General features: G+C 50.0%; 1 protein-coding gene across 5 annotated transcripts in view; it reads right to left on the reverse strand.

Moving 5' to 3' along the window:
- The window catches only part of col16a1 (collagen, type XVI, alpha 1), a 410059-nt gene that overhangs the window by 363088 nt on the left and 20416 nt on the right, over positions 1–26555 (reverse strand). For all 5 annotated transcript variants that reach the window (XM_068006392.1, XM_068006393.1, XM_068006394.1 and 2 more), the window contains exon 2: positions 6818–6937. In XM_068006392.1, coding sequence (XP_067862493.1) covers positions 6818–6899 — 82 coding nt within the window. In that variant the 5' untranslated portion in view covers positions 6900–6937. The remainder of the gene's footprint in view (positions 1–6817; positions 6938–26555) is intronic.

Here is a 26555-nt window from a genome sequence, read left to right on the forward strand (position 1 = left end):
TGCCTGGAAGACCCTCCACCAGTGCTATTTAAAGGGACCACGCAGGATTTACACGTTAGTTGCTGGATTATTGCTTCTGGCTACTGATGCATTTGTAACTGTTTTTGGAGGTCTCCTATATTTGAATACTGGGACGAGGGGACATAGCTTAACATTTAGAGCCAGGACGTGCAGGAGTGAAGTTACGAAATCCTTCTACAAACAAAGGGTGGGAGAAGTTTGGAACAACCTTCTGCAAACGGCAGCTGATGCCTGTGAATTTTAAATCTGAGACTGATAGATTTCTGTGAGCCTTGGGTATTAAGGGATATGGGGCTAAGGCAGGTATATGGAGTTAGGTCACAGATCAACTATGATCTCATTAAATGGAAGTAGGGGCTCGAGGGGCCAAATGCCACTGCCACTTGCTGCCACCTGATATGCGCCATCTTCTCCTGCAAGCAAGTGGGGCGTGTGTCTGGGTGATGTGCCTATCATGGTTGAATAGCTGCCAGTATGTGTGGCCTGTGAGTTGTGGATGGGCGGCTTGCAACAGTGCTAATGTGTAAGGGTGAGAAGAAGCATTGCTTACTGATGGAAAGAGTTTGCTGGTATGTGGGTGATGGGGGGCTGTAGTGTGTGGAGCAGTGGATGAGGCTAGTGGTGCAGTTGGTAGGAGACGCCACTTGAGAGTTGACCTCACTCACCTTGACCACTCATGTCAAAGCATTGAACTTCTTCCTGCGCTGCATCCATGTTCGTGGTGCTGTGCCCTGGCATTGACCTCGTTCCCCCACTGCCTCTTGAGCATATGTCTGGAGGGCCTCGAGCCACCTCCCCCCACGCCCCTCCTTCTGTCCACCTCTTGCACCAAGGCATCTAGTGCATCAGCAGAGAACCTTGGTGCACACTCTCTCGCAGGCCTGGTAACAACTCGGACTGGCAGATTGGTTGGGTGTGGCATGCAGATTGGAGGATGTGGAATTTACTGGTGCACAACTTTTATTTAATATTCTAAAAATAACTGAACAGTGTGTAAACATAGGGATGGGACCTGCATCGGTCTTTTACGTGTGCGATGTCTGGTCTCTGTTCAGACTCCGTGCAGACCTATTCATTATTTTTAGCAAATAACAGGTACCGGCTACAGGCTGCCTGTCAGAGATTCGGGCTCCCCCTGTTGGAGGAAAGTGCGAATGTCACTGAATCCTTGTGTCAACGCTGGTCTGGAATGTTTGGTTTAGGTGAGTGTTCAGGCCGGACAAACGCCTCGTCCTGCCTGCGACAGAAGCACCGGGCATGGGTTAATCGCAGATCTTGATACCGCGCCCGGTTTCGGGGCTTAACCAATTCAACCCCCTCTCTCTCTCTCTTAGTCTCTCTCTCTCTCTCTCTCTCAGTCTCTCTCGTTCAGAGTCTCTCTCTCTCTCTCAGTCTCTTGCTCAGTCTCTCTCTCTCTCTCTCTGTCTCTCTGTCTCCCTCTCTCTGTCTCTCTCTCTCTCTCTCAGACTCTCTCAGTGTTTCTCTCTCTCTCACTTTCTGTCTCTCTCGACCAGAGTCACTCTCTCACTCTCTCAGTCTCTCACTCTCTCAGTCTCTCACTCTCTCACTCTCTCTCGCTCAGTCTCTCTCTCTGTCTCAGTCTCTCTCTGTGTTTCTCTCTCGCCCTCTGTCTTTCTCCCCATTTCTCTCTCAGTCTCTCTCTCTCTCTCACTCAGTTTCTCTCTCTCAGTCTCTCATTCTCTCTCTCTCTCTCTCTCTCAGTGTCTCTCTCTCTGTCTTTCTCCCCATTTCTCTCTCTGTCTCTCCCCTTCTCTCCAACCCCCTTATGTCCCAGTTTAGGAACAGTTTAAACACACAACATTTCATCACTACATCTACCTACAATTTCCAAATGACAGCCTTTAGATCCCTGTCCTCAGCCGATCCTCAGTGAAAGTTAAGTTTTCTGTGTAGTGAACAAGGACTTTGCAGAGGGTGGCAGTTTGCTGCCTTCTTTGCAGGTGAGAACTTGCTGGCTGATCTCTGATTTGTACCCACCGCTGATTCTGAATCATTTAACCTAACCCTGAACTCTCTGACTGGAAACTTACCCCAAGGTGCTGCAACTCAGTCTGTGCTCAGTACACTGGACATTAAAGGCAGGGAATATTGGACCAGGGAAAATGGTGGAGAAGGCAGGGGCCCATAGGGGGTGATTTTAACCCCCAAGAACGGGTGGGTTGGGGGCAGGTGGGAGTTGAAAATAGTTCTTTTTTTGGGTCGCAACTGCAAAATTTTCGAACTTTGCATTCCCAGTCGGAAGCCTGTACTTTTACTCGCCGATGTTAAACCCGGAAATAAAGCCGGGTTGCGGTCGCGACCCTAAAAATATCTATTTCCAACTCCCACCCGCCCCCAACCCACCCGTTCTTAGGGTTTAAAATCACCCCCATTATATCTGATCTCGGCCTAATTCCTGAGGCTTCTGCACCACTCCCATAGGATTAGTGACAGGAGTGTTTTTTAAATTCATTCTTGGGATATGGGCATCGCGATCAAGGCTGGCATTTATTGCCCTTCCCAAGCTGCCCATGAGCAGGTGATGGTAAACCTAATTCTTGAACCGCTGCAGCCCGTGTGGTGAAGGTGCTCCCACGGTGCTGTTAGGCAGGGAGTTCCAGGATGAAGGAACGGCAATATATTTCCAAGTCAGGATGGTGTGCTTGAAGGGGAACTTGGAGGTGATGGTGCTCCCATGCACATGCTGCCCTTGTCTTCTAGGTGGTGAAGATCGCGGGTTTGGGAGGTGCACTCGAAGAAGCCTTGGCAAGATGCGTAGCACAAGGCCTGGGGAAATTCAGGGCCACCCACTTCGCAGGAACTTGTCAAGTTGCCTTTTGAAGGACTGCAGTGAATCCGTCCCATTCCCACCCCATGTTTAGATGGTCCGTCCCATTCCCACCCCATGTTTAGATGGTCTGTCCCATTCCCACCCCATGTTTAGATGGTCTGTCCCATTCCCACCCCATGTTTAGATGGTCTGTCCCATTCCCACCCCATGTTTAGATGGTCCGTCCCATTCCCACCCCATGTTTAGATGGTCTGTCCCATTCCCACCCCATGTTTAGATGGTCTGTCCCATTCGCACCCCATGTTTAGATGGTCTGTCCCATTCGCACCCCATGTTTAGATGGTCTGTCCCATTCCCACCCTATGTTTAGATGGTCTGTCCCATTCCCACCCCATGTTTAGATGGTCTGTCCCATTGGTGGGCCGTTGTTCCAGTGGATCAAGAGCTGGATCCGTCCCCATAAGCAGTAATGGTTATTAACGGCTGTGGATCTGCTCGGAGACCGGTTGCCAGTGGTGTCCTGCAGGAATCGGTGTTAAAGCCACTGCTTTTTACTATCTCCATTAATCACCTGATGTAGGTATTGGGGGAATGGTCCGCAGGTTTGTGGATGATACGAAGTTTTGTGCAAGTTAGGACTGCGGACGATGATAAACTATTACAAGAGGATTTTGATACGATGGGGGACTGGGCCCCTGTTTGACAAATGACATTTAACTTAAATAAATGTACTGTTATGCATGTAGGTAGTCTCAACACCAAGTTAACTTACACCCTACAGGGCACAGAACCGAAGTCCATTGAGAAAGAATAAGAGCTCGGTGTGATAGTACAGAATTATCTTAAGGTTCACACCATTTTGTCCTTGTATAAAACTTTGCTTAGGCCTCACTTAGAATACTGTGTCCAGTTTTGGTCCCCTCACATGTGATGTAGAGGCTTTGGAAAAGTTTCAGAGGAGGGCCACAAGATTGATACCCAGCTTAAAACAAGTTAGTTACTCAGAGAGGCTTAAACCGCTGCATCTATTTAATTTACAGACATGAAGACTTTGGGGGAGAGGGATCTGATAGGGGTTTTAAAATAACAGAGGCACAAACTGTGGTCATATTGACAGATTATTTCAATTAGATAGGTTAAGGAGGACCAGGGGTCTTGCCTGTAAGTTATACAAGGGTATGTTTGGCAGTTCCTCGCTTCCCAGAGGAGAGTCGACCGAGGAACGAGTTTCTGGCTCATTCAGTAAGTGCTGACTCTTTGCAAACCTTTAGAGGGGAGTAATATAAATCAGGGTCTATGTGATCTCCTGTGCTAGTTTTGATCACCTAAGGCACTCGGAGAGGGATTTTCCAGTTTTTTCTCCCTCAATTAGCCTGGCTTTTTCCCTCTCCCAGGAGGTTACATGGCTGCCGGGGTGGGGGGGCGCAGGGGAGACGGTTGTTGTTGTCAATCATTACTGACCCCTGATCCTGATCGCTGGTCACTGACCCCTGATCCTGATCGCTGGTCACTGACCCCTGACCCCTGATCGCTGGTCACTGACCCCTGATCGCTGGTCACTGACCCCTGATCGCTGGTCACTGACCCCTGATCCCTGATCGCTGGTCACTGACCCCTGATCGCTGGTCACTGACCCCTGATCCTGATCACTGGTCACTGACCCCTGATCCTGATCGCTGGTCAATGACCCCTGATCGCTGGTCACTGACCCCTGATCACTGGTCACTGACCCCTGATCCTGATCGCTGGTCACTAACCCCTGATCCTGATCGCTGGTCACTGACCCCTGATCCTGATCGCTGGTCACTGACCCCTGATCCTGATCGCTGGTCACTGTCATAAGAACATAAGAAATAGGAGCAGGAGTGTGCCATACAGCTCCTCGAGCCTGCTCCGCCATTCAATCAGATCACGGCTGATTTTCTACCTCAACTCCACTTTCCCGCCCGATCCCCATATCCCTTGATTCCCTTAGAGTCCAAAAATCTATCGATCTCAGTTTTGAATATACTCAACGAATGAGCATCCACAGCCCTCTGGGGTAGAGAATTCCAAAGATTCACGACCTCTGAGTGAAGAATTTCTTCCTCATCTCAGTCCTAAATGGCTGACCCCTCGTCTTGAGACTATGACCCCTACTCTAGACTCTCCTGCCAGGGGAAACAGAATCTCAGCATCTACCCTGTCAAGCCCTCTACGAATTTTATACGTTTCAATGAGATCACCTCTCATTCTTCTAAATTCCAGAGAATATAAACCCATTCTACTCAATCTCCCCTCATAGGACAACCCTCTCAACCCAGGAATCAATCTAGTGAACCTTCATTGCACCGCCTCTACAGCAAGTATATCCTTCCTTAGGTAAGGAGACCAAAACTGTACGCAGTACTCCAGGCGTGGTCTCAACAGAGCCCTGTATAATTGCAGCAAGACTCCCTTACTCTTATATTCCAACCCCCTTGCAAATTTGGATACATTACACTCGGTCCCTTCATCTAAGTCATTGATATATTGTAAATAGCTGAGGCCCAAGCTCTGATCCTTGCGGCACCCCACTAGTTACAAACTGCCAATCTGAAAATGACCCGTTTATTCCTACTCTGTTTTCTGTCCATTAACCAATCCTCTATCCATGCTAATATATTATCCATGAGCTCTTCCCTTGTGTAACAATCTTTTATGTGGCACCTTATTGAATGCTTTTAGAAAATCCAAATATTTCACATCCACTGGTTCCTCTTTATCTACCCTGCTAGTTACATCCTCAAAAAGCTCTAATAGATTTATCAAACACGATTTCCCTTTCATAAAACCATGTTGATTCTGCCTAATCATATTATGATTTTCTAAGTCCCCTGTCACAACATCCTTAATAATAGATTCTAGTATTTTCCGGATGCCTGATGTCAGGCTAACTGGCCTGTAGTTCCCTGTTTTCTCTCTCCCTCCTTTATTGAATAGCGGGGTTACATTTGCTACCTTCCAATCCACTGGAACCGTTCCAGAATCTAGAGAATTCTGGAAGATCAAAACCAATGCATCCACTATCTGCTGATCACTGGTCACTGGTCACTGACCCCTGATCACTGGTCAGTGACCCTGGTCACTGGTCACTGATTCCTGATCACTGACCCCTGACTCTTGATCACTGGTCACTGATTCCTGATCACTGACCCCTGACCCCTTCTCTTCATCCTGGTCACTGATCCCTGATCACTGGTCACTGACCCCTGACCCCTTCTCTTCATCCTGGTTACTGATCTCTGAACCGGGTTATTAACACCTGATCTTTCTCACTAGTCAGTGACACCTGGTCCTAGTCACTGACCCATGCTCCCAATCACTGGCCAGTGACCCTTGCTCCCCGGTCAGTGACCTTTGCTCCCTGGTCACTGACCACTGCTCCCAGGTCAGTGACCTCTGCTCCCTGGTAAGTAACCCCTTCTCCCTGGTTACTGACCCCTGCTCCTGATCACTGATCCTTGCTTCCGATCACTGACCCCTGCTCCCTGGTCAGTGACCTCTGCTCCCTGGTAAGTAACACCTACTCCTTGGTTACTGACCTTTGCTCCCGATCACTGACCCCTGCTCCTTGGTCAGTGACCCCTACTCCCTGGTTACTGACCCTTGCTCCCGATCACTGACCGCTGCTCCATGGTCAGTGACCTCTGCTCCCTGGTAAGTTACCCCTGCTCCCTGGTTACTGACCCTTGCTCCCGGTCACTGACCCTTGCTCCCGGTCACTGACCCCTGCTCCTTGGTCACTGACCCTCTGCTGGGCATCAATTAGGACAGGTTTGTGCTTGCAGTGATGCCCTCCACTGTTGAATAGCCTGTTGACACTCATTGTCTTGGCTCACCCCTGAAGAATAGCTGAGGTACTGGAGGACTGCAGGGGTTCACGGGACTGTCCCCCAAAAAGAAGTTGGCACCTGCAGGGAAGGAGGGGGAATCTGGAGAGCAGTAAGAAGGTGTCCAATCTCACGGCAGGATATAAGGCCTTACCTCTGTGTGTTGCCAGCGCCCCTCCGCTGGATGGCTGAACTGTGACGGACACCCACAGGATGGTGATCCAAACTGTCCACATCTCTGCACCAATATCTGTCAACTACACTTAACCATCACCTGGAAGAGAGGCAGAGTGAAGAGAAAGGCAGGTTATTGGGAGCCTAGAATCATACAGCACTAAAGGAGGCCATTCAGCCCATCGAGCCTGTGTCGACTTTATGAAAGAGCTATCCAGTTAATCCTACTCCCCTGCTCTTTCCCCATGGCCCTGAATATATTTCCACCTTTAAGTTTATATCCAATTCCTTTTTGAAAGTTACTCTTGAATCTGTTTCCACCGCCCTTTCAGGCAGCGCATTCCAGATCATAACAACTCGCTGCGTTAAAAAATGTCTCCTCATCTCCTCTGGTTCTTTTCCCAATTACCTTAAATCTGTGTCCTCTGATTACCGACCTTCCTGCCAATGGGAACAGTTTCTCCTCATTTAATCTATCAGAACCCCTCATTATTTTGAACATCCTCGATCGAATCTCTCCTGGCGCCTCTCTGTGAGGAACCAGCCACGTGTACACTGGGGGAGAACGAGGCTCTTCTACTTTAAGAAAGGGGGAGAAGGCGGGTCAGTATTGTGGTGGGTCAGCGACTGTCCTGTTCCCGTTCCCTCGCACCGTCAGTATCCGACCTCAGGCAGGACAACCTCAGAGAGCGGTTTAGGATTGGAACCGACAACGGCCCAAGGAGCAAACAGATGGCACAAGCGGGGAGATCAGGATAGAGATAGAAAGCAGCACACACACAGGGAGAGGAGAGCAAACCAAGAAAGAAGCAATATTATCCACCCCAAGAAATGAACAGAATCGCAAAACTGCAAATCCACTTTCTCGTTCTGTTCCTGTGAGTGGGATTATTTTGAATTGGTGCTGAATACTTTATCACCAGTGTGTGCTGTTCCCTGAAGTCCAATTACACTCACTTTCTGTGTAATATCTCTGTGAATTGGGGGGATGTTTGGAAGTTGGAGAGCGATACCCTTTGGTGCAGTTTGTATCTTGATTATTGATAAAACCCGAATGTCATTTACTTTTCCTACAATTATTTTGAAAGAAAAATCAATAATTTGTAAAGTAAAATGCACCATTTTTAAAATGTGTGGACATGGAGTGAAGGGGCATGTGTTTTGGAAGCATTTCGTGCAATTTTAAATTTTCTGACCCCCACCCACCCCTGTGACCCCTAACCCTGTAGAACTGACCCCCTCCCTCCCTCAGTCTTACGATCATCCTGAACTCGCAGGGGCCTTTAAAACCCACATCTGGCCTCCGACATTACCTCACCGTCTCTCTATCAAGAAAAGAAAGAACTTGCATTTACATAGCGCCTTTCACAACCTCAGGACATCCCAAAGTGCTTCACAGCCGATGAAGTAACTTTTGAAGTGTAGTCACTGTTGTCATGTAGGAAACACCGCAGCCAATTCGCGCACAGCAAGATCCCACAAACAGCAATGAGAAATGTCCAGATAATCTGTTTTAGTGGTGTTCGTTGATGGATAAATATTGGCCAGGACGCCGGGGAGAACTCCCCTGCTCGTCTTCAAATCGTGTCATGGGATCTTTTACATCCATCCGAGAGAACAGATGGGACCTCGGTTTAACGTCTTATCCAAAAGACGGCGCCTCCGACAGTGCAGCACTCCCTCATCACTGCACTGGGAGTGTCGGCCTGGATTATGGGCTCAAGTCTCGGGAGTGGGACAAATGATTGGGCAAATCAGGAGTGGGTGGTCCCCAGTCCTGGACCAACAATCATTCAACTGGAGGAAGGCAGGGAGTGGAAAATGTGTGCGGATTGTGAGTGTTCGCCGATGGGGCCTAGCCCTCCCTGCCACTCCCCGATAACTAACCCACCAATGTTCCAGTATTCAGTGCGGCCCTTCAAAAGCCCATTTCCCTTTTTTTGACGAAATTATCTTGAAGACTGACATCAGAACAAGACGACAGAGTTTTAAAACACAGCGAGCATTAAATTGGACCGTGTAGTGCCCATTGTTTCGACGCTACGCGGCCTCTCCAACATCCAGGATGGCATCTTGTCTGCGCACGAACGTTTCCAGCGTGACATGCGCCGGACGCCATCTTGACATAGGAGTTAGTGCATGCACAAATATCGAACACCGGAATCATGTAAAGTAGGGAGAAAATGGAGACAATCAATGTGAAACGCTGATTTAAAGTGATAGACACCATTTTGGGACTTAACGCTCAACTCAACGCACAGTCTTAACCCCGACCATCTGAACATGCCTTAGAGTGCCTGGAGGACCCCCCACCAGCGCTATTTAAAAGGACCATGCAGGATTTACAGGTTAGTGGCTGGATTATTGCTTCTGGCTGCCGAGACATTTGTAACTGTTTTTGGAGGTCTCTTATACTCTAATACTAGGACTAGGGGACATAGCCGAACATTTAGAGCCAGGACGTGCAGGACTGAAGTTAGGAAACACTTCTACACGCAAAGGGTGGTAGAAGTTTGGATCTGTCGTGTGTGGGGCAGTGGATGCGGCTCCTGGTGTAGTTGGTAGGAGACGCAACTTGACAGTTGACCTCACTCACCTTGACCACTCACGTCAAAGCATTGAACTTCTTCCTGCACTGCATCCATGTTCGTGGTGCTGTGCGCCTGGCATTGACTGCGTTCCCTATTGCCTCCCTCTGCCTTTTGAGCATATATCTAGAGGGCCTCTTTCCCCCTGCGGATAAAGGATGTCCCTCCTTCTGTCCACCTCTTGCACCAAGGCCTCCAGTGCATCAGCAGAGAACCTTGGTGCACAGACTCTCGCAGGCCCGGTACCAACTTGAACCGGCCGATTGGTGAGGTCTGGCATGCCGATTGGAGGATGTGGGATTTAGTAGTGCACAAACTTTATTCAATGTTTTAACATAACACAACAGTTTGTAAACATGGGGACGGGACCTGCATCCGTGTTTTACGTATGCGATGTCTGATCTCTGTTCAGACTCTGTGCAGACCAGCACACTGTTATTTTTTGCAAATAACAGGTACCGGTTACCTTTAAGAGAGGCAGCCTGCCTTTAAGTGATTTGTGCTCCTCCTGCTGGTGGAAAGTGTGAATGTTGTGGAATCGCAGTGACAAGGCCGGATTTTATATAGTATCAGTTCTGTGGTCGCAATGGGACGACCGGGCACGGGTTAATCACACAATGCGATGCCCGCGCCCGTATTCAGGGCTTAACCAATTTAACCCCCAGTGTCTCTGTAAATAGGAGGAGGGGAGGGGGTGTCTCTGTGAATGGGGGGGGAGGGAGCGTCTCTGTGAATGGGGGGGGGAGGGAGTGTCTCTGTGAATGGGGGAGGGGAGGGGGTGTCTCTGTGAATGGGGGGGGGAGGGAGTGTCTCTGTGAATGGGGGAGGGGAGGGGGTGTCTCTGTGAATGGGGGAGGGGAGGGGGTGTCTCTGTGAATGGGGGAGGGGAGGGGGTGTCTCTGTGAATGGGGGAGGGGAGGGGGTGTCTCTGTGAATGGGGGAGGGGAGGGAGTGTCTCTGTGAATGGGGGAGGGGAGGGAGTGTCTCTGTGAATGGGGGAGGGGAGGGAGTGTCTCTGTGAATGGGGGAGGGGAGGGAGTGTCTCTGTGAATGGGGGAGGGGAGGGAGTGTCTCTGTGAATGGGGGAGGGGAGGGAGTGTCTCTGTGAATGGGGGAGGGGAGGGAGTGTCTCTGTGAATGGGGGAGGGGAGGGAGTGTCTCTGTGAATGGGGGAGGGGGAGTGTCTCTGTGAATGGGGGAGGGGAGGGAGTGTCTCTGTGAATGGGGGAGGGGAGGGAGTGTCTCTGTGAATGGGGGAGGGGAGGGAGTGTCTCTGTGAATGGGGGAGGGGAGGGAGTGTCTCTGTGAATGGGGGAGGGGAGGGAGTGTCTCTGTGAATGGGGGAGGGGAGGGAGTGTCTCTGTGAATGGGGGAGGGGAGGGAGTGTCTCTGTGAATGGGGGAGGGGAGGGAGTGTCTCTGTGAATGGGGGAGGGGAGGGAGTGTCTCTGTGAATGGGGGAGGGGAGGGAGTGTCTCTGTGAATGGGGGAGGGGAGGGAGTGTCTCTGTGAATGGGGGAGGGGAGGGAGTGTCTCTGTGAATGGGGGAGGGGAGGGAGTGTCTCTGTGAATGGGGGAGGGGAGGGAGTGTCTCTGTGAATGGGGGAGGGGAGGGAGTGTCTCTGTGAATAGAGGAGGGGAGGGAGTGTCTCTGTGAATGGGGGAGGGGAGGGAGTGTCTCTGTGAATGGGGGAGGGGAGGGGGTGTCTCTGTGAATAGAGGAGGGGAGGGAGTGTCTCTGTGAATGGGGGAGGGGAGGGAGTGTCTCTGTGAATGGGGGAGGGGAGGGGGTGTCTCTGTGAATGGGGGAGGGGAGGGAGTGTCTCTGTGAATGGGGGAGGGGAGGGAGTGTCTCTGTGAATGGGGGAGGGGAGGGAGCGTCTTTGTGAATGGGGGAGGGGAGGGAGTGTCTCTGTGAATGGGGGAGGGGAGGGAGTGTCTCTGTGAATGGGGGAGGGGAGGGAGTGTCTCTGTGAATGGGGGAGGGGAGGGAGCGTCTTTGTGAATGGGGGAGGGGAGGGAGTGTCTCTGTGAATGGGGGAGGGGAGGGAGCGTCTTTGTGAATGGGGGAGGGGAGGGAGTGTCTCTGTGAATGGGGGAGGGGAGGGAGTGTCTCTGTGAATGGGGGAGGGGAGGGAGTGTCTCTGTGAATGGGGGAGGGGAGGGAGCGTCTTTGTGAATGGGGGAGGGGAGGGAGTGTCTCTGTGAATGGGGGAGGGGAGGGAGCGTCTTTGTGAATGGGGGAGGGGAGGGAGTGTCTCTGTGAATGGGGGAGGGGAGGGAGTGTCTCTGTGAATGGGGGAGGGGAGGGAGCGTCTCTGTGAATGGGGGAGGGGAGGGAGTGTCTCTGTGAATGGGGGAGGGGAGGGAGTGTCTCTGTGAATGGGGGAGGGGAGGGAGTGTCTCTGTGAATGGGGGAGGGGAGGGAGTGTCTCTGTGAATGGGGGAGGGGAGGGAGTGTCTCTGTGAATGGGGGAGGGGAGGGAGTGTCTCTGTGAATGGGGGAGGGGAGGAGGTTGGGGAGGGGAATGTTTGGGGATGGGGAGGGGAATGGTGGGGGAGGGGGAGATGGAGGGGAGGGGGCAGAGGGGTCGGAGTGTTCTTGGGGAAGGCCAGGACACGGAAGGGGGGAGAGGGGAAACGGCCGTTGCTGCCGCTGGTGTTTGAAGGAGGGGATGTGGGAATGAGCTCGGCTCTGGGATAAATGGAGCAAACATTTCCTTTTTATGAACAAATCAGCAGTCAGCTGAAGGTTGGTGCCTGTGAGCTGCAGTCAGCCGGTTTTACGGCGAGGCTCCACGAGTTATAATCCCCGCCAGGCTCTCTACGTACAAACCTCGGTCTCGATATCGATAACCGCAGCTCTGCCAGGCCCGGCTGATCACCAGTCATCGCGGCAGCTCGGCACTGAACTGAGAGCGAAAGCTCGCCCCTCCTCACACGTTTGGATTTGCCGGGGGAAGGATTGGATCGGGCCTATTATTGGGCGCGGGGGGAGCGCGATCCGCTCTTACCCCCGCGCCCAATGGCCCCCTGCGCAGGCAGGACGAGACTTTTGTCGGGCGAGCAGCGTCCGATTCAGCGTCAAGCGAGGATTCGATGCAATTCACACTCTCCACCAGCAGGGGGAGCCCCAGCCTCTTAAAGGCAGGCTGTCTCTTAAAAATCTCTTAAAGGTAGCCGGTGCCTGTTATTTGCTGAAAATAACAGACTGCTGTCGGCACAGAGTCTGAACAGAGATCAGACATCGCACACGTGAAACACAGATGCAGCTGCCATCCCTATGTTTATATATTGATGAGTTATGTTAAAACATTGAATAAAGGTTGCGCACTACTAAATCCCACATCCTCCAATCTGTACACCAGACCTCACCAATCTGATGATCTGAGTTGGTACCAGGCCTGCGAGAGAGGGTGCACCAAGGTTCTCTGCTGATGCACTAGAGGTCTTGGTGCAAGAGGTGGACCGCAGGGCAGGGGGAGGCAGCAAGAGGCCCTCCAGACATATACTCAAAAGACAGTGGGAGGCAGCGGGGGACGAAGTCAATGCCAGGCGCACAGCATCATGAACATGGATGCAGTGCAGGAAGAAGTTCAATGCTTTGACATGAACGGTCAAGGTGAGTGAGGTCAACTGTCGAGTGGCATCTCCTACCAACTGCTCCACACACTACACCCTCCATCACCCACATACCAACAAACTCTTTCCATCAGTACTCAACTCTTCCAATCAGATGCTTCCTCTCACCCTTACACATTACCACTGTTGCAAGCCGTTCACTCACAACTCACAGACCACATAAACTGGCAACTATTCAACCATGACAGGCACATCACCCAGACACACGTCCCACTTGCTTGCAGGAGAAGGTGGCGCATAACAGGAGGTAACAAGTGGCATTTTGCCCCTCGAGCCTGTTCCACCATTCAATGAGATCATGGTGGACCTGTGACCTAACTCCATATACCCGCCTTAGCCCCATATCCCTTAATACCCTTGGTTCACAGAAATCTATCAATCTCAGATTTAACATTCACAAATAAGCTAGCATCAACTGCCATTTGCAGGAGATCGTTCCAAACTTCTCCCACCCTTTGTGTGTAGAAGCATTTCCTAACTTCATTCCTTCACATCCTGGATCTAATTTTTAGGCTATCTCCCCTCGTCGTCGTATTCAAGTGTAGGAGACCTCCAAAAAATGCGTCAGCAGCCAGAAGCAATAATCGAGCAACTAACCTGTAAATCCTGCATGGTCCCTTTAAATAGCGCTGGTGGGGGTTCCTCCGGGCACTCTAAGACACATTCAGATGATTGTGGTTAAGACAGTGCGTTGAGTGGAGCATTAAGTCTCAAAATGGTGTCTATCCCTTTAAATCAGTACTGCACACTGATCGAACGCATATTCTCCCTTCTTTACGTGCTGCCGGCGTTCGTTGTTTGCACATGCACTAAACCCTTTACCAAGATGGCATCTGGCGCACATCAAGCTAGAAGCGTGCGTGCACATCCAAGACGCCACCTTGGACGTTTGGGCAGCCACGTAACGCTGAAACAATGGGTGCTATAAAGCCCAATTTAGCGCTCATACTCTCCCCTCCCCCCTATTCACAGACAATCTCTCCCATGTACATGTACAGGAGCTGACACTGAGACACACACGGGCCGTACAGTACCAGACGGGAGTGAATCGTTCCCTTTTACCCGCTGTGTACTGTACATGTACAGGAACTGACACTGAGATGCGCACTGGCCATAAGTACCAGATGGAAATTAATTGTTCCCTTTTACCTTCTATGTACGTGTACAGGAGCTGACAGTGAGACACACACGGGCCGTACAGTACCAGACGGGAGTGAATCGTTCCCTTTTACCCGCTGTGTACTGTACATGTACAGGAGCTTCAACTAGCCGGTCAATTAAGGACAGGTGAGACGAAGAACTTTCCTCAATGGTCTCCCGGTCCCTGCGCTGGAGATGAAACTCTAGACTCATTGCAAATACAGTTGGATGGCCCGATGGGGACTGCTGGTTTGTATTCTGGATGGATGAGCTGAGTGCCGCCAAATGACCGCCAATATCCTCTGACCTTGAGAACTGGGACATGCAAAATGGGGAGATCCCAAAATCAGACGATTCCTATTAAAGCCCTTCTATGGATTCCATGACAGTAACACTTGTTAATTCTAATGAACTAAATGGCCAGTTAGTAATTCATCCATCTCAGCCCTACTCTCTCGAACTCTCTCCCTAAACCTCCTCAGCCTTTGGGCTCCCCTTTAAAGGCCTCCGCCAAACCGATCTTTTGAGCTGTGCTTTTGATGATCTCTCCTGCTGGTCCTCTCTCCGCTGCAAACTACCTTTTTCCTACATTAAAGGCACCGTATAAAGGTACGTTATTGCAGCAACTTGAAGAGTGGGACTGTCCCAGTTAGTGAGGCTCTGTATTGCGTTCTGATCTGATTCAGTATTGCGTTCAGGATTCAGGACACATTTCTCCATCCTGCATCTTCCTCTTCCCAGTTTGCACCCTACTCTACTCTCCCAATGGAGATTATTGATCAAGTCGCTGGATCGCACCTTCATAGGGTTACTAAGTATGGTTGGATGTTATCCTGGAGGTTTCATCACACGATCTCCTGCCTCCAACCGCCCCGCCCAGTCAAACAGCCCTTTATCCCATCTCCAATATTTTTGATAACTAATAACTAACTATAAGCGAAAGTGTACAAAGAAAATGAAAGGAAACACACTTTTTTTCAATGCCCCTATGATTTTCCTCTGGGTGTTGCTCGCAGGAGTGTCCAGGAGATTAATCGTCAAATCCTGGAGACTCCAGGACAATCCTGAAGGTTTGGTATCCCTGCACCCTCAGCAGATAACATCACTCCATACAGCTGAGCCCAGGGAGCTCGGCATCCTAGCCAAGCCTGACCATGTCCTCACCCAATATCCACACACACACTTTCCAGCAGCAGTCTCCAGATGGCGATTAGGACCAGAGGCCTAGGATGGCCTGTCCTCAAACACAGCCTCAGAGAAAATTAGCTAACTCAGCCCAGGGCAGGAAAGGGAGCTGGGGTTTTCGAGGCTGTCTGACTCAGTGGCGCTCCCGTTGCCATTCACACTTGCACTTTCCAGCACTGGGTCAATGGATAGCGATGAGGAGCGAGAGCTGTGCCCAATTCTACCTCTCCTTGGGGCAGACCTGTGGAGAGTTAGTGTAGTAATGTTGTAAAACTTGCCTCCTTGCCTATCAATAACAGTGACTGATGTAAAAGATCCCACAGCACTATTTCGGAGAAGAGCAGGGGAGTTCTCCCCGGTGACCTGGCCAATATTTATCCCTCAACCAACATCACCAAAAAAACAGATAACCTGGTCATTCTCACATTGCTGTTTGTGGGATCTTGCTGTGCGCAAATTGGCTGCCACGTTTCCTACATTACAACAGTGACTACACTTCAAAAGTACTTCATTAAGTGTAAAGCATTTTGGGACGTCCTGAGGTCATAAAAGGCACTTTATAAATACTAGTTCTTTCTTTTGTCACTGAACGAATAGTCCAGAGAATGTGAGTTCAAATCACATGATGGCAGTTTGAGAATTGGAATTCAGTTTTTGAAAAAATCTGGAAATAAAAGGCTGGTCTCAGTGAAAGAGACCGTGAAGCTGTCGGATTGGAGTAAAAACCCAACTGGTTCACTTTAGGGAAAGAAACCTGCCGTCCTTCCCCGGTCTGGCCTATATGTGACTCCAGACCCACAGCAACGTGATTGATTCTTAACTCTCCTCTCGAGTGACCGAGCAAGACACACAGTTGCATCATAACTAGGAATGTGGAATACAGGTCGGCCTTGCCAGTGATGCCCACATCCCGAGAGTGAATTAAAAAAACATTTTGTTTGCAGTGTTTGAGGCGGAATACGTTGCAAAGAAAGCGGAATAAAGTATTACAAGGTGGCATTGCGGACAAGGATAGCACTCCAGCCCCACCCCCTCTGTCACTCCAGCCCCACCCCCTCTCCCATCCCATCCCCCTCTGTCACTCCAGCCCCACCCCCTCTCCCATCCCATCCCCCTCTGTCACTCCAGCCCCACCCCCTCTCCCATCCCATCCCCCTCTGTCACTCCAGCCCCACCCCCTCTCCCATCCCATCCCCCTCTGTCACTCCAGCCCCACCCCCTCTCCCATCCCATCCCTCTCTGTCACTCCAGCCCCACCCCCTCTCCCACCCCATCCCTCTCTGTCACTCCAGCCCCACCCCCTCTCCCACCCCATCCCTCTCTGTCACTCCAGCCCCACCCCCTCTCCCATCCCATCCCCCTCTGTCACTCCAGCCCCACCCCCTCCCCCACCCCATCCCTCTCTGTCACTCCAGCCCCACCCCCTCTCCCATCCCATCCCCCTCTGTCACTCCAGCCCCACCCCCTCTCCCATCCCATCCCCCTCTGTCACTCCAGCCCCACCCCCTCTCCCATCCCATCCCCCTCTGTCACTCCAGCCCCACCCCCTCTCCCATCCCATCCCCCTCTGTCACTCCAGCCCCACCCCCTCTCCCACCCCATCCCCCTCTGTCACTCCAGCCCCACCCCCTCTCCCACCCCATCCCTCTCTGTCACTCCAGCCCCACCCCCTCTCCCATCCCATCCCTCTCTGTCACTCCAGCCCCACCCCCTCTCCCACCCCATCCCCCTCTGTCACTCCAGCCCCACCCCCTCTCCCACCCCATCCCCCTCTGTTACTCCAGCCCCACCCCCTCTCCCACCCCATCCCTCTCTGTCACTCCAGCCCCACCCTCTCTCCCACCCCATCCCCCTCTGTCACTCCAGCCCCATCCTCTCTCCCACCCTATCCCCTCTGTCACTCCAGCCCCACCCTCTCTCCCACCCCATCCCCCTCTGTCACTCCAGCCACACCCTCTCTCCCACCCCATCCCTCTCTGTCACTTCAGCCCCACCCCCTCTCCCACCCCATCCTTCTCTGTCACTCCAGCCCCACCCCCTCTCCCACCCCATCCCTCTCTGTCACTCCAGCCCCACCCCCTCTCCCACCCCATCCCTCTCTGTCACTCCAGCCCCACCCCCTCTCCCATCCCATCCCCCTCTGTCACTCCAGCCCCACCCCCTCTCCCATCCCATCCCCCTCTGTCACTCCAGCCCCACCCCATCTCCCACCCCATTCCCCTCTGTCACTCCAGACCCACTCCCTCTCCCATCCCCCACCTTCACCCGCACCCCCTCTCCCGCCCACACCCCCACAGCTAATTCAGCAAAGACATCAGTTGTTCTCAGACATTTCTCTGAATGACCTGACTGGGAGTCAAAAGGAATTGTCTCTCCGTTATCCCAGCATGCATTAATCTCTGTTTTTATTTAATAAAAGGTATGATTTATTTAACTTCTGGTTTAAAAAAATGCTTCCCATTGGTGTGAGTGAACGGAGAGTGAACATTCCAAAGATTCTTATAGTGAAGAGCCTCGGGCCCAAGTTGAAGCTCACAGCTCCTCTGGAATGTTCCGGGCTCCGTGTCTGGTTATGACGAACCGCAGCGATTTGTGACCCACAAGGAACCTGCTCTTTGAAGCTTCAGAGGTCTGGCAAAGGGCCTCCAGATAAACCTGAGGTTGAACATCGAGGAGCCAACCTCTGCAGAGAGATCAACTCAAAATGATTTGGCAGCTGTTGTTCTTTCCTTTGGCTCTCACAGTTGGCAGTTTTTGCTAAGTCCAAAACCAAGTGAGGAGCAGGATAGGGAGGGGCAGGGGGAGGGGATGAGGGAGGGGCAGGGGGAGGGGATGAGGGAGGGACAGGGGGAGGGGATGAGGGAGGGGCAGGGGGAGGGGATCAGGGAGGGGGAGGGGATGAGGGAGGGGTAGGGGAGGGGAGGATGGGGGCAGGGGAGGGGAAGAGGGAGGGGCGGGGAGGGGAAGAGGGAGGGGCAGGGGAGGGGATGAGGAGGGCAGGGGGAGGGGATGAGGAGGGCAGGGGGAGGGGATGAGGGGGGCAGGGGAGGAGGGAGGGGTGCAACAATAGTTTAGTCCTATTGTTCGCTTTAATCATTAATGCCTCCACTTCATGAGGCAGTACAGGGAGCTAATGGATCTCTGTTTTAAAAATTAAACCTTTGGTGTCTGGTTTTTCTTATAGAAACTTTCATTCACTCCACCCAAAAGCCAGGCTGCATGGTTTAAATTGGATGGATCAGCCGCCCACCCCAGTCTCAGCTCCTGAGACACTGTGAGGGAGGCCTGCCACATTCACTCAATTTAGTTTGCCATGACAATTATCAATTTACCATGGATGCCACACGGAGAGGGAAGTTTTCCAAGCCTGCGCTGGTGGTGAGGATCGTGAGCCATTGGCACTGTACCGTAGAGCCAAATATTTCCCAACATGTGATGCCAGCCTCCGAGATTCTTTGCCGCCAGTGCGGACTCCGACAATCAGCCCAGAAAATAAATGGGACCGAGCTGGTGATGGAGAGTTGGGTTATGATCTCGTTAAGTAGACTTGCTGAAATCAGCATCGTTTTACAGCTCAGCAGCCCCACCATTCACACCCACCCGTCCGTCTGTGGCTCAATGGGAGCGCTCTCACCTCTGGATTCAAGTCCCACTCCAGAGACTTGAGCACATGATCTAGGCTGACACTCCAGTGTAGTACTGAGGGAGTGCTGCACTGTCGGAGATGCCGTCTTTCGGATGAGACGTTAAACTGAGGCCCCACCTGCCCTCTCAGGGGGCATAAAAGATGGCACTATTTGAAAAAGAGCTAGGGGGGGGTTCTCCCCGGTGTCCTGGCCAATATTTATCCCCCAACCAACATCAGTAAAGAACAGATGATCTGGTCATAATCACATTGCTTTTGTGGGACTTTGCTGTGTACAAATTGGTTGCAATGTTTGCCTATATTACAATAGTGACAACGGGGGTAATTTTAACCGAACCCACCCGGTGGGGAACTGATGGAATTGGATCAGTGATAAACGGGCGGTCATCCAATCCAGTCAGTTACCCGCCGGGCGGGATAGGTTAAAATTGCCCCCCACATTTCAAGAATACGTCATTGCCTGTGAAGCACTTTGGGACGTCCTGTAGAAATGAATGGTGCTCTATAAATACAAGCTTTTCCTTTCTTTCTCTTCCCAGTAACTAATATCCTACTGGTGTAGGGCAGGAGTGAGGGCTTATCACTGCCACTAGATTAATGTCAATATAGACCTGAAATCATCCCCTTTTAGGTATGTTTGGAGGAGGAGTTTTAAAATCTAATAAAAGGATTAAATTATCCAACTCCAATACAAAAGAAAACGCTGGCAAATCTGAGACAGAACATGAAAACAGGAGGAGGCCTCTCAGCTACGTGAGCCTGTTCCACCATTCAATTGGACCATGGCTGATCTGCATTTTAACCCCATGTACCCGCCTTGGTTCCGTAACCCTTAATACATTTGCCAAACAAAAAATTTATCAATCTCAATTTTGAAATTTTCAATTGACCCCCAGCCTCAACAGCTTTTTGGGGGAGAGAGTTCCAGATTTCCACTCCCCTTTGTGTGAAGAAGTGCTTCCTGACATCACCCCTGAACGGCCCAGCTCTAATTATAAGGTTATGCCCCCTTGTTCTGGACACTCCCACCAGAGGAAATAGTTTCTCTCTATCGACCCTATCAAATCCTTTAATCATCTTACACACCTCAATTAGATCACCCCTTAATCTTCCATACTCAAGGGAATACAGGCCTAGTCAATACAACCTGTCCTCATAATTTAACCCTTTTAGCCCCAGTATAATTCTGGTGAATCTGTGCTGCATCCCCTCCAAGGCCAGTATATCCTTCTTGAGGGGCGATGCCCAGAACTGAATGCAGTACTCTGAATAAACTTTAACCAGAACTCTACACAGCTGGAACATAACTTCCACCCCTCTGTATTCCAGCCCCCTTGAGATAAAGGCCAACATTCCATTAGCTTTTGAGATTATTTTTGTACCTGTCCACCAGCTTTTAGTGATTTCTGTACTTGGACCCCTAAATCTCTCTGCTCCTCTACAGTTCTTAGCTTGTCACCATTTAGAAAATATTCTGATCTATTTTTCTTAGGTCCAAAGTGGATGACGCCAAATTGGGGGATATAGTTAATACTGAGGAAGACTGCGACAAAATCCAAGACATTAATAAACTTGCAGAATGGGCGTGTAATTGGCAAATGAATTTCAATATAGATGAGTGTGAGGTGGTTAATTTTGTTAGGAAGAATAAGGAGGCCACATATTGCTTGGAAAATAAGAGTCTAAATGGGGTAGAGGAGCAGGGGGATCTGAGGGACAGAAACATAAATCACTAAAAGTAGCAACACAGGTTAGTAAGGCCATTAAAAAAAGCAAACAAAGCACTGGGGTTCATTTCCAGAAGGATAGAATTGAAAAGCTGGGACATTATGTTAGACTTATATAGAACCCTGGTCAGACTACACTTGGAGTACTGTGCACAGTTCTGGTCTCCATGTTATAGAAAGGATATGGAGGCACTGGAGAAGGTGCAAGAAAAATTTACAAGAATGATACCCAGAACAGAGAGGTTATAATTATCACGAAATATTGAACAGACTAGGATCTTTTGTCTAGAAAAGAAAAGGCTGAGTGGTGACCTGAGAGAAATCTTTAAGATTATGAAAGAGTTTGATAGGGTAGACGTAGAGAAGATGTTTCCACTTGAGGGGGAGATCAGAACTAGGGGCCGTAAATATAAGATAGTCGTGAAAAAATCCAATAGAGAATTCAGGAGAAACTTCTTTACCCAGAGAATGGTTAGAAGGTGGTCCTCGCTATCACAAGGAGTAGTTAAGGCGACTAGCATAGATGCATTTAAGGGGAAGCTGGATAAACACGTGAAGAAGAAAGGAATAGAAGGATAAGCTGATGGGTCATAGAGTCATAGAGTCATAGAGTTATACAGCACGGATAGAGGCCCTTCGGCCCATCGTGTCCGCACCGGCCATCAGCCCTGTCTACTCTAATCCCATATTCCAGCATTTGGTCCGTAGCCTTGTATGCTATGGCATTTCAAGTGCTCATCCAAATGCTTCTTGAATGTTGTGAGGGTTCCTGCCTCCACAACCCTTTCAGGCAGTGATTTCCAGACTCCAACCACCCTCTGGGTGAAAAAGTTCTTTCTCAAATCCCCTCTAAACCTCCCGCCTTTTACCTTGAATCTATGTCCCCTTGTTATAGAACCCTCAACGAAGGGAAAAAGCTCCTTAGTATCCATCCTATCTGTGCCCCTCATAATTTTGTACACCTCAATCATGTCCCCCCTCAGCCTCCTCTGCTCCAAGGAAAACAAACCCAATCTTCCCAGTCTCTCTTCATAGCTGAAGCGCTCCAGCCCTGGTAACATCCTGGTGAATCTCCTCTGCACCCTCTCCAAAGCGATCACATCCTTCCTGTAGTGCGGCGACCAGAACTGCACACAGTACTCCAGCTGTGGCCTAACCAGTGTTTTATACAGCTCCATCATAACCTCCTTGCTCTTATATTCTATGCCTCGGCTAATAAAGGCAAGTATCCCATATGCCTTCTTTACCAACTTATCTACCTGTTCCGCCACCTTCAGGGATCTGTGAACTTGCACACCAAGATCCCTCTGACCCTCTGTCTTGCCTAGGGTCCTCCCATTCATTGTGTATTCCCTTGCCTTGTTAGTCCCTCCAAAGTGCATCACCTCGCACTTTTCCGGGTTAAATTCCATTTGCCACTGTTCCGCCCATCTGACCAACCCATCTATATCGTCCTGCAGACTGAGGCTATCCTCCTCGCTATTTACCACCCTACCAATTTTTGTATCATCAGCGAACTTACTGATCATACCTTTTACATTCATATCCAAGTCATTAATGTAGACCACAAACAGCAAGGGACCCAGCACCGATCCCTGTGGTACCCCACTGGCCACAGGCTTCCAGTCACAAAAACAACCTTCGACCATCACCCTCTGCCTTCTGCCACTAAGCCAGTTTTGTATCCAAAGTGCCAAGGCACCCTGGATTCCATGGGCTCGTACCTTCTTGACCAGTCTCCTGTGGGGGACTTTATCGAAGGCCTTACTGAAATCCATGTATACCACATCCACTGCGTTACCCTCATCCACACGCCTAGTCACCCCCTCAAAAAATTCAATCAAATTAGTCAGACATGATCTTCCCTTGACAAAGCCATGTTGACTATCCCTGATTAATCCTTGCTTCTCCAAGTGGAGACTAATTTTGTCCTTCAGAATTTTTTCCAATAATTTTCCTACCACTGATGTTAGGCTCACTGGCCTGTAGTTCCCCGGTTTTTCCCTACTCCCCTTCTTGAATAATGGTACTACATTAGCAGTTCTCCAGTCCTCTGGCACATCCCCTGTGGCCAGAGAGGTTCTGAATATATGTGTCAGAGCCCCCGCAATCTCCTCCTTTGCCTCACACAGTAGCCTGGGATACATTTCGTCCGGGCCTGGGGATTTATCCATTTTTAGGCCTGCTAAAACCGCCAATACCTCCTCCCGCTCGATGTTAATATGTTCGAGTATATCACAGTCCCCCTGCCGTATTTCTATGTCTACATCGTCCTTCTCCATAGTGAAAACAGATGCAAAAAATTCATTTAGAACCCCTCCTACATCTGCCGGCTCCACACACAGATTGCCATTTTTGTCCCTAATGGGCCCTATTTTTTCCCTAGTCATCCTCTTACCCTTAATATACTTATAAAACATCTTAGGATTTTCCTTTATTTTGCTCGCCAGTGTTATTTCATGGCCCCTCCTTGATCTCCTAATTTCTTTTTTAAGTATCCCCCTGCACTTTTTGTACTCCTCTAGGGCTTCCTCCGTCTTTAGCCTTTTGTATCTGCCAAAAGCCCTCCTTTTTTTCCTAATCCATTCTCGTATATCCCCTGACATCCAAGGTTCCCTGGAGTTCTTGGAACCACCCTTGACCTTTACGGGAACATGTTGCCATTGTATGGTCTCAATCTCCCTTCTGAAAGACTCCCATTGCTCCGATGCGGATTTTCCTACAAGCAGCTGATCCCAGTCCATTTTGGCCAGATCCTGCCTTATCCTATTAAAATCGGCCTTCCCCCAATTTAGAACCTTTATTTCCGGCCCCTCCCTGTCCTTTTCCATGACCACCTTAAATCTCACCGAATTATGGTCACTGTCACCAAAGTGCTCACCTACTAGCACTTCTTCCACTTGGCCGGCCACATTCCCTAGAATTAGGTCCAGTACCGCCCCCTCTCTTGTAGGACTTTCTACATGCTGGCTCAAAAAGCTCTCCTGGATGCACGTTAAGAATTTTGTACCCTCAAAGCCTTTTACACTCTGAGTATCCCAGTTAATATTGGGGAAGTTGAAATCCCCCACGATTATTACCCTATTATTTGCACAATTTTCTGAGATTTGCCTGCATATCTGTTCCTCTATCTCCCCCTGACTGTTTGGGGGCCTATAGTACACTCCCATCAAAGTGCTTGCCCCCTTTTTGTTTTTAAGCTCCACCCATATGGCCTCATTAGAGGAACCTGCTAATATATCATCCCTCCTTATGGCAGTAATTGATTCTTTAATTAATATTGCGACCCCCCCTCCTCTTATACCTCCCCCTCTGTCTCGCCTGAAGATTCTGTACCCCGGAATATTGAGCTGCCAGTCTTGCCCCTCCCTCAACCATGTCTCTGTGACAGCAACAATATCATACTCCCATGTGTTTATCAACACCTTCAGTTCATCCACCTTATTCGCAAGACTCCTTGCATTAAAATAGATGCCATCCAGCCTTGCCCTCACATATTTGCCCTGTCTTCCAAGCTGACTTGTTTTTTTCTCTATATTTGGCTGCACATTACCCCCTATTGTAGCTCCACTCTGTATCCCATCCCCCTGCCAAGTTAGTTTAAACCCCCCCCAACAGTGCTAGCAAACCTCCCCGCAAGGATATTTGTCCCGCTCTGGTTCAGGTGCAACCCGTCCGACTTGTACAAGTCCCACCTTCCCCAGAAGCAGGCCCAGTGATCCAGGAAACTGAAACCCTCCCTCCTGCACCAACTCTTTAGCCACGCATTCATCTGTTCTATCCTCCTATTGTAGATGCTCTATTCATGAACTTCCAAAACTCTCTCAATTCAGGAATTATCCCCTTGGATTGGAAAATTGCCAATGTCACTCCAATGTTTAAGAAGGGTAGGAGAGATAAACTAGGAAATTATAAGCCCATTAGTGTTAGATGATGAAGGGTGGGAGGAGGCTCGTGTGGAGCATAAACACCTGTATGGACTAGTTGGGCCGAATGGCCTGTTTCTGTGCTGTACATTCTATGTAATTCTATATAATGTGGATGTCCTCAAACTTCCCCACATTGAACTCTATCTGCCACAGTTTTGCCCACTCACTTAATCTATCAATGTCCCTTTGCAACTTTCTGCTCCCGTCTACACTATTTACTGTGCCACCTAACTTGGTGTCGCCAGCAAACTTGGATATGTGGCTCTCTATTCCTTCATCTCAGTCATTTATAAATACAGATCCCTGGGGTCACCATTAGTCACATCCTGCCAATTGGTGTACCCATTATCCCTACTCTCTGTCTCCTACCTCCTAAAAGACTCCCTACCCATGTCAATACGTTGCCTCCAATTCAATGTACTCTCATTTTTGTTAACAGTCTCTTATGTGGAACCTTATTGAATGTCTTCTGGAAGTCCATATAAATAATATCCATAGACACTCCCTTACCTACCATGTTAGTTACCTCCTCAAAAAATTCAACCAGGTGCGTTAGACATGACTTACCCTTTACAAATCCATGCTGACTCTCTCTGATCAGTTCATATTGGAGTGCTCAGTCACACTGTCCTTAATAACAGACTCCAGTAACTTCCCCACAACAGACGTTACACTAATAGGCTTATAATTTCCTAGTTTATCTCTCCTACCCTCCTTAAACATTGGAGTGACATTGGCAATTTTCCAATCCAAGGGGATAATTCCTGAATTGGGAGAGTTTTGGAAGATCATGACTAGAGCATCTACAATTTCCTCACCTCCTTCTTTTAATTCCCTGGGGTGGAAACCATCAGGTCCTGGAGATTTGTCAATCTTTAGTCTCATTATTTTCTCCATTACCATTTTTAACAACAACAACAACTTGCATTTACATAGCACCATTAACATAGGCACTTCACAGAAACGTAATCAGACAAAATTTCACACCGAGCCACATAAGGAGGTATTAGGTCAGATAACCAAAAGCTTGATCAAAGAGGTAGATTTTAAGGAGAGTCTTAAAGGAGGAGAGAGAGATAGAGGGGTGGAGGGGTTTAGGGAGGGAATTCCAGAGTTTAGGGCCTAGGCAGTTGAAGGCACGGCCGCCAATGGTGGAGCGATTAAAATCAGAGATGCGAAATAGGCCAGAATTGGAGGAGCGCAGAGATCTCGGAGGGTTGTAGGGCTGGAGGAGGTTACAGAGATAGGGAGGGGCGAGGCCATGGAGGGATTTGAAAACAAGGATGAGAATTTTAAAATCGAGGCGTTCCTGGACCAGGAGCCAAAGTAGGTCAGTGAGCACAGGGGTGATGGGTGAACAGAGCTTGGTGAGAGTTAGGATACAGGGCAGCAGAGTTTTGGATGAGCTCAAGTTTATGGAGGGTGGAAGACGAAAGTCCAGCCAGGAGACCATTGGAGTAGTCCATTCTTGAGGTAATAAAAGTATGGATGAGGATTTCAGCAGCAGATGAGCTGAGGCAGGGCGGAGACGGGTGATGTTATGGAGGTGGAAGTAGGCGGTGTTGGTGATGGTGAGGATCTGGGGTCGGAAGCTCATCTCAGGGTCAAACAGGAGACGCCAAGGTTGTGAACGGTTTGGTTCAGCCTCAGACATATTGGGCTCGATTTTACCAGGCCTGCGGGTTCCCAGCGGGTGGTCCTCCGGGAGCGTGGTCAACACGCTCGGTGAAATTAGTGGGTTGCCCGCGCGATCGTAGCAGGCAACACACTAATAGGAATCAATTACCTGCTCCTCCGGGGTCCACGCTGCTGGTCTGCGCGTCGGGCGGGCTGCGCATGCGCAGTACGATCTGTCAGCTGCA

Source organism: Heptranchias perlo, chromosome 26 (genome assembly GCF_035084215.1).
Source record: "Heptranchias perlo isolate sHepPer1 chromosome 26, sHepPer1.hap1, whole genome shotgun sequence".
Classification (NCBI taxonomy): Eukaryota; Metazoa; Chordata; class Chondrichthyes; order Hexanchiformes; family Hexanchidae; genus Heptranchias; species Heptranchias perlo.